The sequence below is a fragment of the Salmo salar genome, chromosome ssa22 (assembly GCF_905237065.1).
Source record: "Salmo salar chromosome ssa22, Ssal_v3.1, whole genome shotgun sequence".
Lineage (NCBI taxonomy): Eukaryota > Metazoa > Chordata > Actinopteri > Salmoniformes > Salmonidae > Salmo > Salmo salar.
In genome coordinates, this window is record NC_059463.1 from 49,915,048 (window position 1) to 49,928,658 (window position 13,611).

Below are 13,611 nucleotides of genomic sequence, written 5' to 3' on the forward strand. Positions count from 1 at the left end.
ACGGCAGCAGCAGTAGACGGCAGGAGCAGTAGACGGCAGGAGCAGTAGACAGTAGACGGTAGCAGCAGTAGACGGCAGCAGCAGTAGACAGTAGCAGCAGTAGACGGCAGCAGCAGTAGACGGTAGCAGCAGTAGACGGCAGCAGCAGTAGACGGTAGCAGCAGTAGACGGTAGATGGTAGCAGCAGTAAACGGTAGCAGCAGTAGACGGCAGCAGCAGTAGACGGTAGCAGCAGTAGACAGTAGATGGTAGCAGCAGTCGACGGTAGATGGTAGCAGCAGTAGACGGTAGATGGTAGCAGCAGTAGACGGTAGCAGCAGTAGACGGCAGCAGCAGTAGACGGTAGCAGTAGTAGACTGTAGCAGTAGTAGACTGTAGCAGTAGTAGGCGGTTGCATGCAGTAGACGGTAGCAGCAGTAGGCGGCAGCAGCAGTAGGCGGCAGCAGCAGTAGACGGTAGCAGTAGTAGACTGTAGCAGTAGTAGACTGTAGCAGCAGTAGACGGTAGCAGCAGTAGACGGCAGCAGCAGTAGACGGCAGCAGCAGTAGACGGCAGAAGCAGTAGGCGGTAGCAGCAGTAGACGGTAGCAGCAGTAGCAGCAGTAGGCAGTAGACAGTAGGCAGCAGTACATTGGTCCAACCAAAACACAACAAAGAAGGGTGAAAGCGATTTTGTGGATAGTTCCAATTCCAAATGACAAGCCCAACATTGTAATTATCCCCCTGGGAAGTGTAGGACATGGTGTTGACTGCTCAGGGCTGACCCTAACCATTCATAGATGAAGTGTGTGTGTTTATGTATGTGTGCAACAGAGTAAATTGTGTGTGTGTGTGTGTGTGTGTGTGTGTGTGTGTGTGTGTGTGTGTGTGTGTGTGTGTGTGTGTGTGTGTGTGTGTGTGTGTGTGTGTGTGTGTATGTGCATCTGAGTCTGTGGGTGTCTCTGTGTGTGCATTTGTGTGACAGAGTAGATGGATGGAGAAACATTGTTTTCTCCAGCAGGTTAAGACTCTGTGTGCCTGCCTGTCCCGCTGACAGAGCAGAGGGAGTGTATGACTGGGACACTTCTACTGCTGGGCCAGTTAGCAGCCCCAAAGGGCACTGCAGCACGTAGAGGACTACCACAGACGAACAGAAAGGAGGACAAAAGTATTTAGTAATGAGGTGGTTCCATAATTTTTAGAAATTAGGTAGTGCCATAATGTTTAGTAGTGAGGTGGTGCCATAGTATTTAGTGGTGAGGTGGTGCCATAGTATTTAGTAATGAGGTGGTGCCATAGTATTTAGTAATGAGGTGGTGCCATAGTATTTAGTAATGAGGTGGTGCCATAGTGTTTAGTAATGAGGTGGTGCCACAGTATTTAGTCATGAGGTGGTGCCATAGTATTTAGTAATGAGGTGGTGCCATAGTATTTAGTAAATGAGGTGGTGCCATAGTATTTAGTAAATGAGGTGGTGCCATGGTATTTAGTAATGAGGCGGTGCCATAGTATTTAGTAATGAGGTGGTGCAATGGTATTTAGTAATGAGGTGATGCCATAGTATTTAGTAATGAGGTGGTGCCATAGTATTTAGTAATGAGGTGGTGCCATAGTATTTAGTAATGAGGTGGTGCCATAGTATTTAGTAATGAGGTGGTGCCATAGAATTTAGTAATGAGGTGGTGTCATAGTATTTAGTAATGAGGTGGTGCCATAGTATTTAGTAATGAGGTGATGCCATAGTATTTAGTAATGAGGTGGTGCCAAAGTATTTAGTAATGAGGTGGTGCCATAGAATTTAGTAATGAGGTGGTGAGCCTTCACCATGCGCTGCCCCTCGCTAACAATACCGCTACAGAATTATTTAGTAGTGAGTTTGTGGCTGGGATGGTGTTGAGAGGTGAGGTAATTCCACCATTTTTTTAGTAGTGAGGTGCAGCTGGTGTGGTGTTGATTCCTGAGGTGCTGTTGTGTATTTGAGACTGGGTATTCAGTAGTATTGTGCTGCCATAGTCTTTCGGTGTGTTGAGCACTAGTGACTCACGGCGCAGGGCTGCTTTGCTCCTCCACAGCCTCCATGGCACACTGCAGGGACATTTGAAGAGAGAGCAGCTGGCTGGAGGTCTCCCTCAGCATGAAGCGGGTCACAAACTGTCCCAGCACAGAGGAGCCCTGGTACTCCTAACGAGGGAGAGATGGGGGAGAGGAGGTGGGGATAGAGGAGAGTAGGTGGGGTGGGAGAGAGGGGGTAGAAGAGTGGGATGGGAGTGGGCAGAGAGGATAAGGAGGGAAAGGTGGGGGAGAGGGGAGCAGGGGTGGGGAGACACAGGAGGTGAGTAAGAGAAAGGGAGCGAGAGGGAACAGGTTGGCAACCTTTATTCGGAAAACCCAAATTAATTCTAAGAGCTATAGATAAGGGCGAAAGCTCATAAGATGTTTTACTCCAATTCAATCGCTATGTTTCACAGCATGCATGATTCTTAGCCATTTCAAATATTGAACGTTTTTCATTTAAAAAAAATATATATATATTCCATCTTTAACTAGCGGGAGACCCGTCGTAACAAGACTGTAATTTAAGCCGACCTAGAGGAATGGTGCAGGATGGTTAATGGAGTAATTGTAGTGGAGCACCACACTAGAATGTACAATGACAACCTGGCAGCGTCCCAAAAGGCACGCTATTCCCTACATAGTGCACTACTTTTGACCAGAGCCCTATGAGCCTTGGTCAAAAGTAGTGCCCTATATGGTGAATAGCGTGCAATTTAGGAGGCTGCCCTTGCTACTGTAGATTAATACCATGGGGGAATTCTAGTCTAGGGCCTTGGTGATAACATTTATGACAGACTACAGCTGCTAACAATCGCTAGCGAAAACCTCTATGGGTTTCCTTCTGACAGTGAATAAGAAAGTGCATGAATGAATGGGGCTTTAATTGTGACAGGGTGCATAATTATGCAGTAAAAGCACTCTTTTTCTAACAGGGATAGCTGAATTTTCTCCTTCCTTCACTGATGTGCTTCACTGATTCCTGGGCTGGCTAATATAGGTTTCCATCACAGATAAGAAAATAAATAAAAAAGGTATCTTCTTGAGGTAGATTCGATAAGACTTTCTTTTAATGTCTGATTATAAAAGTCTTATCTTTATTATTGTACAGTTGGTTAATCATTGAAATCTGATCTCACTCATAAAATTGTTTGTAGCCTAAATAAAACAGTTACTTACTAATGTAAAAAAATACATTGACAAATAACAATAATTTACAACAGCTTACAAATGGTGAACAAAATGAATGAATTGTGGTTTGTAAGAAATGTATAGTCACACCTTGAAATAAAGTGTTACAATAGATTCAACCAAATGACTATGATCTTTAGATCCCAGACTCCAAGGCTCGTCCAACATGTTTATTTTTGTCATGGTCTTCACATTTTTATTTTTGGATAATATCAACCATAAGGATAATAAATAGGAAACTGAAAGAAAAGGCACCTTGTAGCGCATTGGAGTTTTTAATGTCCTTTACGAACCAAGGTAGGTCTACTTTGTTTCTCACCTATTCCTATCTGTATAAAACGTGTATGCAATAATTAACAATATAAAGCCAAAAACATATAGCTGGCGGTCATATGAAGATATCAGTGAAATGTAAGGCCAGTTACAGTGCCTTCAGAAACTATTCACACCCCTTGATTCTTTCCACATTTTGTTGTGTTACAGCCTGAATTTAAAATTGATTACATTTAGATTTGTTTTGTAACTGGTCTACACACAATACCCCATAATGTCAAAGTGGAATTATGGTTTTTGATATTTTTACATATTAGTTAAAAGTTAAAAACTAAAATGTCAAGTCAATAAGTATTCAACCCCTTTGTTATGGCAAGCCTAAACACGTTCAAGAGTAATGTGCTTAACAGGTCACATAATAAGTTGCATGGACTCATGATTTTTGAATGACTACCTCATCTCTGTACCCCACACATCCAATTATCTGTAAGGTCCCTCAGTCGAGCAGTGATCCCTGTAGCTGGTCTCATCATCATCGGTTATCAGGCCTACCACCGTCGTGCATCTGCAAACTTAATGATGTTGATGGAGTCATGCACAGCCATGTAGTCTTGGGTGAACAGGGAGTACCGGAAGGGACTAAGCACCCACCCTTGAGGGGCCCCTGTGTTGAGGGTCAGTGTGGCGTATGTGTTATTGCCTACCCTCAAGCATTGTGGTGGCTTCATCATGTTATGGGTATGCTTGTCATCATTAAGGATCGGCGTCGCGTCAACGAGACAGTTGAAAATCATGCAGCGCATTATGTCAAGATCGCAGTTTTTAGAGAAACAAAATATTTCGGTACATATAAGTGTCTTATATCGGCTGAAAGCTTAAATTCTTGTTAATATAACCGCACTGTCCAATTTACACTAGCTATTACTGTGAAAAAATGCCATGCTATTGTTTGAGGAGAGCTCCTAACAACAAAACACTTTTTTCACCGCGATAGGTTTGATAAATTCACCTCGGAAGGTGAAATGTGTACTTACATTCTGAAATCTTGCTCTGATTTATCATCCAAAGGGTCCCAGAGATAACATGAAGTGTTGTTTTGTTAGATAAAATCACTTTTCATATCCTAAAAAGGTCCATATAGCATGCACAATTGATTTTGTATTTCCACTTGTTCAATATGCAAAGAAAGGAATCTGTGAAAATCTCACCCTAAACGTTGTTTCAACGAGTCAAATCACGTTCGTATGTATTCCTCAGAGATCCTAGAAGGTAACAAGACTTCGCTATATCATTAGGGGTGCAGTATATCCTATAGGACACCATATTTGGTCAGAGAGCGACGCCTTCATGGCACGCCGATGACGCGGGCGGCCATCACTTGAACGACTATCTTTGTCAAATAAGCACCAACCGGGGTCTAACAAAGCTAGCTAGATAGCCAATGAGCTGGGCTTTACGGAAGTATCCGGAAACCATGTATATATCGTAAAATGTAGCTGCTAACCTTGTACGACAGCATGCCTTTTCATTTTGGACAAAAATTACAAGGATATTCAGAGTTATGAAAACTGGTTGTTTTGCAAATGTTGAACTTATAATATGGCTACTAATACTTGGAAAGCTAAATCAAAGTCGAAGTATATAGATTTGATGATATTCTTGCAGAAAAATGTAATATGAATGCGAATGTCTCCTTCACGATTTGCTTCACACTAAAAGTCTTGTAGTTCACTCATACTTCAAGTTATCCATCTGAAACTTTGCACATACACTGCTACCTTCTTGTGGACACTATCGGAATTACAACCAGAGTGATGGCTAGAACTGTGACCTTTCTCTTGCGTTTCAAAGATGGTGGTAGAATTTATTTTCGTTTTTTTCTTTGTATTTTCTTCTACCAGATCTATTGTGTTATATTCTCCAACATTCAATTCACATTTCCTCAAACTTCAAAGTGTTTCCTTTCAAATGGTACCAAGAATATGCATATATTTTTTTCAGGATGAAACAAGAAACGGAATTGAGCTAAGCACAGGCAAAATCCTAGTTCATTCTGCTTTCCACCAGACACTGTGTCACATGTGTAGAGAGGAGTAGGAAGGAGGCAGTCTCAGGTTTAGAACTACTGAAATTTATTAAAGCACTATACATTAAACCGGGACGAAACCCAAAGTGCAAAATAATAAAGTACTCAGGAAATACTAGTAGAGTGAAGGGCGTTTACCAGTAGCAGGTTCGGCAGAAGCTAGAAGGCAGGCGACGCCGAACGCCTGAGCTGGACAGAAGGGGGAGCCAAAGCGAAGGCTGGTGTGATACACTGGGAGATTAATTCACCTTTCAGCAGGAAAATAACCAAAAACACAAGGCCAAATCTACACTAGAGTTGCTTACCAAGAAGACAGAGAATGTTCCGGAGTAGCAGAGTTACAGTTTTGACTTAAATCGGCTTGAAAATCTATGGGAAGACCTGAAAATGGTTGCCTAGCAATGATCAACAACCAATTTGACAGAGCTTGAATAATTTAGGAAAGAATAATGAGCAAATGTTGCACAATCCAGCTGTGGCAAGCTCTTAGAGACTTACTCAGAAAGACTCACAGCTATAATTGCTGCCGAAGATGATTCTAACATGTATTGGGTGTTGAATGCTTACAGTATCTAATCAAGATACTGTATTTTAGTGTTTTATTTTTTATATACACTACCGTTCAAAAGTTTGGGGTCACTTAGAAATGTCCTTGTTTTTGAAAGAAAAGCACATTTGAGAAACAGACGCCTCACAAGTCCTCAACTGGCAGCTTCATTAAATAATACCCGCAAAACACCAGTCTCAACGTCAACAGTGAAGAGGCGTCTCCGGGATGCCGGCCTTCTAGGCAGAGTTCTTCTGTCCAGTGTCTGTGTTCTTTTGCCCTTCTTAATCTTTTATTTTTATTGTCCAGTCTGAGATATGGCTTTTTCTTCCCGGAGTCGCCTCTTCACTGTTGACGTTGAGACTGGTGTTTTGCAGTACTATTTAATGAAGCTGCCAGTTGAGGACCTGTGAGGCGTCTGTTTCTCAAACTAGACACACTAATATACTTGTCCTCTTGCTCAGTTGTGCACCGGAGGCTCCCACTCCTCTTTCTATTCTGGTTAGAGACAGTTTGCGCTGTTCTGTGAAGGGAGTAGTACACAGTGTTGTACGAGCCCTTCAGTTTCTTGGCAATTTCTCACAAGGAATAGCCTTCATTTCTCAGAACAAGAATAGACTGAAAAGTTTCAGAAGTAAGTTTTTTGTTCCATTTTGAGCCTGTAATCGAACCCACAAATGCTGATGCTCCAAGAGGTCCCGTGTGGCTCAGTTGGTAGAGCATGGTGTTTGCAACGCCAGGGTTGTGGGTTCGATACCCACGGGGGACCAGTATGGAAAAAAAACACAAAAAAATGTTTATGAAATGTATGCATTCACTACTGTAAGTCGCTCTGGATAAGAGCATCTGCTAAATGACTAAAATGTAAATGTAATGATACTCAACTAGTCTAAAGAAGGCCAGTTTTATTGCTTCTTTAATCAGAACTACAGTTTTCAGCTGTGCTAACATAATTGCAAAAGGGTTTTCTGATGATCAATTAGCCTTTTAAAATTCTAAACTTGGACCAGCTAACACAACGTGCCATTGGAACACAGGAGTGATGGTTGCTGATAATGGGCCTCCTCTGTACGCCTATGTAGATATTCCATAAAAAAATCTTCAGTTTCCAGCTACAATAGTAATTTACAACATTAACAATGTTTACACTGTAATTCTGATCAATTTCATGTTATTTTAATGGACGAAATATTTGCTTTTCTTTCAGAAACAAGGGCATTTCTAAGTGACCCCAAACTTTTGAACGGTAGTGTATATTTTAACAAACGTTAGAATTTTTCTTCCAGTTCGACATTTTGTGTAGATCGTTGACAAAAAAATGACAATAAATCCATTTTAATCCCACTTTGTAACATAACAAAATGTGGAAAAAGTCAAGGGGTGTGAATACTTTCTGAAGGCACTGTCTAACCTCTGGTGTATCATGAAGGAAACCTGACCGAAACACTGACAATGTGCAGTGGTAAAATTGTGTGTGGGGGAGATATACACTAAACAAAAATATAAAACGCAGCATGTGAAGTGTTGGTCCCATGTTTCATGAGCTGAAATAAAAGATCCCAGAACAGTTCCATATCCACAAAAAGCTTATTTCTCTCAAATGTTGTGTACAAATTTGTTTACATGCCTGTTAGTGAGCATTTCTCATTTGCCAAGAAAACCCATCTACCTGACAGGTGTGGCATATCAAGAAGCTAATTAAACAGCATGATCATTACACAGGTGCACCTTGTGCTGGGGTCAATAAACAGCCACTCTAAAATGTGCAGTTTTTTCACATCACAATGCCACAGATGTCTCAAGTTGAAGGAGAGTGCAATTGGCATGCTGACTACAGGAATGTCTACCAGAGCTGTTGCCAGAGAATTGAATGTTCATTTCTCTACCATAAGCCACCTCCAACATCATTTTAGAGAATTTGGCAGTATGTCCAACCGGCCTCACAAACGCAGACCACGTGTATCCATACCAGCCCAGGACCTCCACATCCACCTTATTCACCTGCGGGATTGTGTCAGACCAGCCACCTGGACAGCTGATGAAACTGTGGGTTTGCACAACTGAAAAATGCCTGCACAAACTGTCAGAAACTGTCTCAGGCAAGCTCATCTACGTGCTCGGCATAATCACCAGGGTCTTGACCTGACTGCAGTTCGGCGTCGTAACTGACTTCAGTTGGCAAATGCTCACCTTAGAGGGCCACTGGCACGCTGGAGAAGTGTGCTCTTCATGGATGAATCCCAGTTTCAACTGTACCGGGCAGATGGCAGACAGCATGTATTGCATCATGAACAGAGTGCCCCATGGTGACAGTAGGGTTATGGTATAGGCAGGCATAAGCTACGGACACAATTGCATTTCATCTATGGCAATTTGAATGCAGAGATACCGTGACAAGATCCTGAGACCCATTGTCGTGCCATTCATCCGCCGCCATCACCTCATGTTTCAGCATCATAATGCACGGCCCCATGTGTCAAGGATCTCTACACAATTCCTGAAAGCTGAAAATGTACCAGTTCTTCCATGGTCTGCATACTCACCAGACATGTCACCCATTGAGCATGTTTGGGACGATCTGGATCGACCTGTACGACACCTTGTTCTTGTTCCCGCCAACAGCCTGATCAACTCTATGCGAAGGAGAGCTGTCACGCTGCATGAGGCAAATGGTGGTCATACCAGGTACTGACTGATTTTCTGATCCACACTCCTACCTTTTTTTTAAAGATACCTGTGACCAACAGATATATATATCTGTTTTCCCAGTCACGTGAAATCCATAGATTAGTGTCTAATGAATTTATTTCAACTGACTGATTACCTTATATGAACTGTAACTTAGTAAAATCTTCGAAATTGTTGCATGTTGCGTTTATATTTGTTTTCAGTGTATATATACTGCTCAAAAAAATAAAGGGAACACTTAAAAAACACATCCTAGATCTGAATGAAAGAAATAATCTTATTAAATACTTTTTTCTTTACATAGTTGAATGTGCTGACAACAAAATCACACAAAAATAATCAATGGAAATCCAATTTATCAACCCATGGAGGTCTGGATTTGGAGTCACACTCAAAATTAAAGTGGAAAACCACACTACAGGCTGATCCAACTTTGATGTAATGTCCTTAAAACAAATCAAAATTAGGCTCAGTAGTGTGTGTGGCCTCCACGTGCCTGTATGACCTCCCTACAACGCCTGGGCATGCTCCTGATGAGGTGGCGGATGGTCTCCTGAGGGATCTCCTCCCAGACCTGGACTAAAGCATCCGCCAACTCCTGGACAGTCTGTGGTGCAACGTGGCGTTGGTGGATGGAGCGAGACATGATGTCCCAGATGTGCTCAATTGGATTCAGGTCCGGGGAACGGGCGGACCAGTCCATAGCATCAATGCCTTCCTCTTGCAGGAACTGCTGACACACTCCAGCCACATGAGGTCTAGCATTGTCTTGCATTAGGAGGAACCCAGGGCCAACCGCACCAGCATATGGTCTCACAAGGGGTCTGAGGATCTCATCTCGGTACCTAATGGCAGTCAGGCTACCTCTGGCGAGCACATGGAGGGTTGTGCGGCCCCCCAAAGAAATGCCACCCCACACCATGACTGACCCACCGCCAAACCGGTCATACTGGAAAATGTTGCAGGCAGCAGAACGTTCTCCGCGGCGTTTCCAGACTCTGTCACGTCTGTCACGTGCTCAGTGTGAACCTGCTTTCATCTGTGAAGAGCACAGGGCACCAGTGGCGAATTTGCCAATCTTGGTGTTCTCTGGCAAATGCCAAACGTCCTGCACGGTGTTGGGCTGTAAGCACAACCCCCACCTGTGGACGTCAGGCCCTCATACCACCCTCATGGAGTCTGTTTCTGACCCTTTGAGCAGACACATGCACATTTGTGGCCTGCTGGAGGTCATTTTGCAGGGCTCTGGCAGTGCTTCTCCTGCTCCTCCTTGCACAAAGGCGGAGGTAGCGGTCCTGCTGCTGGGTTGCTGCCCTCCTACAGCCTCCTCCACGTCTCCTGATGTACTGGCCTGTCTCCTGGTAGCGCCTCCATGCTCTGGACACTACGCTGACAGACACAGCAAACCTTCTTGCCACAGCTCGCATTGATGTGCCATCTTGGATGAGCTGCACTACCTGAGCCACTTGTGTGGGTTGTAGACTCCGTCTCATGCTACCACTAGAGTGAAAGCACCGCCAGCATTCAAAAGTGACCAAAACATCAGCCAGGAAGCATAGGAACTGAGAAGTGGTCTGTGGTGTCCACCTGCAGAACCACTCCTTTATTGGGGGTGTCTTGCTAATTGCCTATAATTTCCAACTGTTGTCTATTCCATTTGCACAACAGCATGTGAAATTTGTTGTCCATCAGTGTTGCTTCCTAAGTGGACAGTTTGATTTCACAGAAGTGTGATTGACTTGGAGTTACATTGTGTTGTTTAAGTGTTCCCTTTATTTTTTTGAGCAGTGTACATTTGCTACAATGAGTGACTTAGGAATCCCATCAAGCACTTGGCCATACAATTCCTTTTACATTTTCCCTCTTTAGCCACAATGGGAAGGGCTGACTGTGCACTGCAAAACTCTACAGTTAGCTAGCCAGCTTCCCAATGTTCCTGTATGGGCTCGGGAAGCTCGATAAAATGTCTCAGCTATAAAAAAAGCATAATATAGACCATAATATGATGCTAATGAATGCAAATATGCTTGGCTGTACTATTCCTACACCAATATTGTTGCTTGACTCATCGTTTTTATGAGGCACACTAGATTGCCTCCATCTGTGCAGAGGAGCCCTTTCGTCTCAAAGTCATGAATCAGCTGAATGGAGGGAAACTAGCCCCTAGTCCATGGACTGTGGAGTATTTACTGTTAATACATAACATAGGTAGGGTATATTTTGTAGCCTATATCTTAAGGTACAGTATATAGACAGGTGTGTGCCTTTCCAAATCATGTCCAATCAATTGAATTTACCACAGGTAGACTCCAATCAAATTGTAGGAACATCTCAAGCATGATCAATGGAAATAGGATGTGCCTGAGCTCAATTTCGAGTCTCATAGCAAAGGGTCTGAATACTTATGTAAGTAAGGTATTTCCGTTTTTTATTTTTTTTAATTCATTTGCAAAAATGTATGAGGAAAATGTTTTATTTAATACATTCTAGAATAAGGCTGTAACGTAACAAAATGCAGAAAAAGGGAAGGGGTCTGAATACTTCCCGAATGCACTGTATATTCTACATAAGGTATATTCTGATGCCTATATCGTAAGGTATATTCTACATAAGGTATATTCAGCAGGCTTTATCTATACCCTATAAAATATATTCTATAGCTCCCATTCAATGGACTGTGTAGCATTTACAGTTCATAATACAAAACATACAGTGCCTAATGAAAGTCTACACACCCTTTGCACAGTTCATATTTTGCTGCCTTAAAATTAAATTTAAAATATTGATTAAATTCATTTTTTTCCTTATTGATCTACACAAGCTACTCCACACTTCCAAAGTAAAAGCCAAATTATAGAACATTTATGAAAAATAAAAAACGAAGATATCTTAATTGCGTATGTCTTCACACCCAAGAGTTAATACTTGGTGGTGGCACCGTCGGAAGCCATTACAGCTGTCAATCATTTTGAATAAGATTCTACCAAATTTGCACAAATCTTAGAGCAACATATTGTTTTTGTCAGAATTGCTCAAGATCAGTACATTTGGTAGGGAATCATTGATGGACAGCAATATTCAAACCTTGTCGCTGATTTTCACGCAGATTTAAGTCGGGTCTGAGACTATTCAGGAACACTCAACACCTCTTGGAAAGCCATTCTGGTGTGTCTTTGGCATTACAATGTGTGTATTGTCCCTCTGAAAAATAAAAAAACTATCCCAGCGTCAGGTATTCAGAAGACTGAGGTAGGATTCTCTCTCACTTTTTATCTGGGCTATGCTCCTTTCATATTTATTTTGAACCTGACAAAGTCCCCAGTCCCTGCAGGTGACAAGCATACCGATAACGTGATGCTGCCACCACAGTACTTGAAAAGATATGGGGTACTTTCACTAAGTACTGTAGGTACAGAGTATATTCTGTAGTCCACAGTCACCAAGCTGTGAACTCTTGCTTTCACCTATGCAATCCTGTTACATCAGTGATTACTTGAAGGTGCAGAGGAAAGAAGGGTATATTTTCAAAGTATTATTGCATTCACTCATCCATTTGACAGTAACCCTTGAGCATGGATGGGTATGATGTCTCAAAATAGTTCACACAAAGGCTTACCTCTTTAGTTTTGTCCATGGCCTTCAAGATGGCGACGTTTAGGGTTTCCAGAGCAGAGAGGACATTCATATACTCCCCCAAGTGTTGAGCAAAGTAATCTGAAATAAGCAAACCACATTTGTTTATTTAACATAGACTCACCAGTTTCTTATACTGTACAGTGCGGTATAAACCTAAAATTCAGTTGAATATCTAATGTGCATGATATCGCAAGAGCTTTCCCTGATAATGACATCTTTGCTCTGTCTCTGAAAAATGTATTGACTGATCAAAGAACCAAATAGATGGTACATTCTGAAACACAAGAGTAGACATTGATTGGATAAAATGTTATAACCTCTTATAAAGTCGGAAAGTAATTTAAGCTTGACTTTGGTCACGAAAAACTGTCCAAGCTCGCCCCTCATCTACATTTTCAAACAGAAATGTGGTGTGCGCCGTTGGTGGTTCGTCAATGTGTCAATCTGGTCATGGGCGCCACTGCCGACGTAGTTAGTTCATTAGCAAAGCTAGCCACTTTAGCTAGCCAGTATCGACGACGTTGTCCCCGCCGTGAGGGTTCACTGCTTCCCCAATCAAAAGCCCTGGATTAACACTGAGGTTGGAGCTAAATTAAAGGACAGGGCTACCACATACAGAGCTTTCGTAGACAACCCTGAGGCTATGGCCAAGGACAGGAATAAGCACAAGAAGTCCCGCTACAACTCTGAAGAGTCATCAAACGAGCAAAAGGACAATATAGCAATAAAGTGGTATCATATTACACAGTCTCCGACGCCTGCCTCAAGTGGCAGGGGCTACAGTCCATTACGGATTACAAAGGAAGACCCAACTGTGATCTGCCCAACGATGCCTCTCTACCAGACAAACTCAATGCATTTTATGCATGCATTGACAACAACAGCATACTGGGTGTGAGTGCCGTCACCGACCCAGATGATTTGGTGATCTCGCTCTTCGAGACCGAGGTGAAAAAGATCTTTAAATCAGGTCAACCCACGCAAGGCCGCGGGCCGTTCTCAGAGGATATGCAGAACAGCTGGCAGGCGTATTCACAGTCATTTTCAACCTCTCCTTGTCCCAGTCTGTAATCCCTACATGTTATAAGGTGACCACCATCATGCCTGTTTCCAAGAACTCTAAGGCTTCATGCCACAATGACTATCGCCCTGTAGCACTC

At 42.7% G+C, this 13,611-nt stretch overlaps 1 protein-coding gene across 1 annotated transcript in view; it reads right to left on the minus strand.

Moving 5' to 3' along the window:
- Window positions 1-13,611, minus strand: part of necab3 (N-terminal EF-hand calcium binding protein 3) — a 56,906-nt gene that overhangs the window by 14,470 nt on the left and 28,825 nt on the right. Inside the window, exons 5-6 of the mRNA XM_014168117.2 lie at window positions 12,432-12,529; window positions 2,023-2,159 (exon numbers count right to left, since the gene is read on the minus strand). Of these exons, the coding sequence (XP_014023592.1) occupies window positions 2,023-2,159; window positions 12,432-12,529 (235 nt within the window). The remainder of the gene's footprint in view (window positions 1-2,022; window positions 2,160-12,431; window positions 12,530-13,611) is intronic.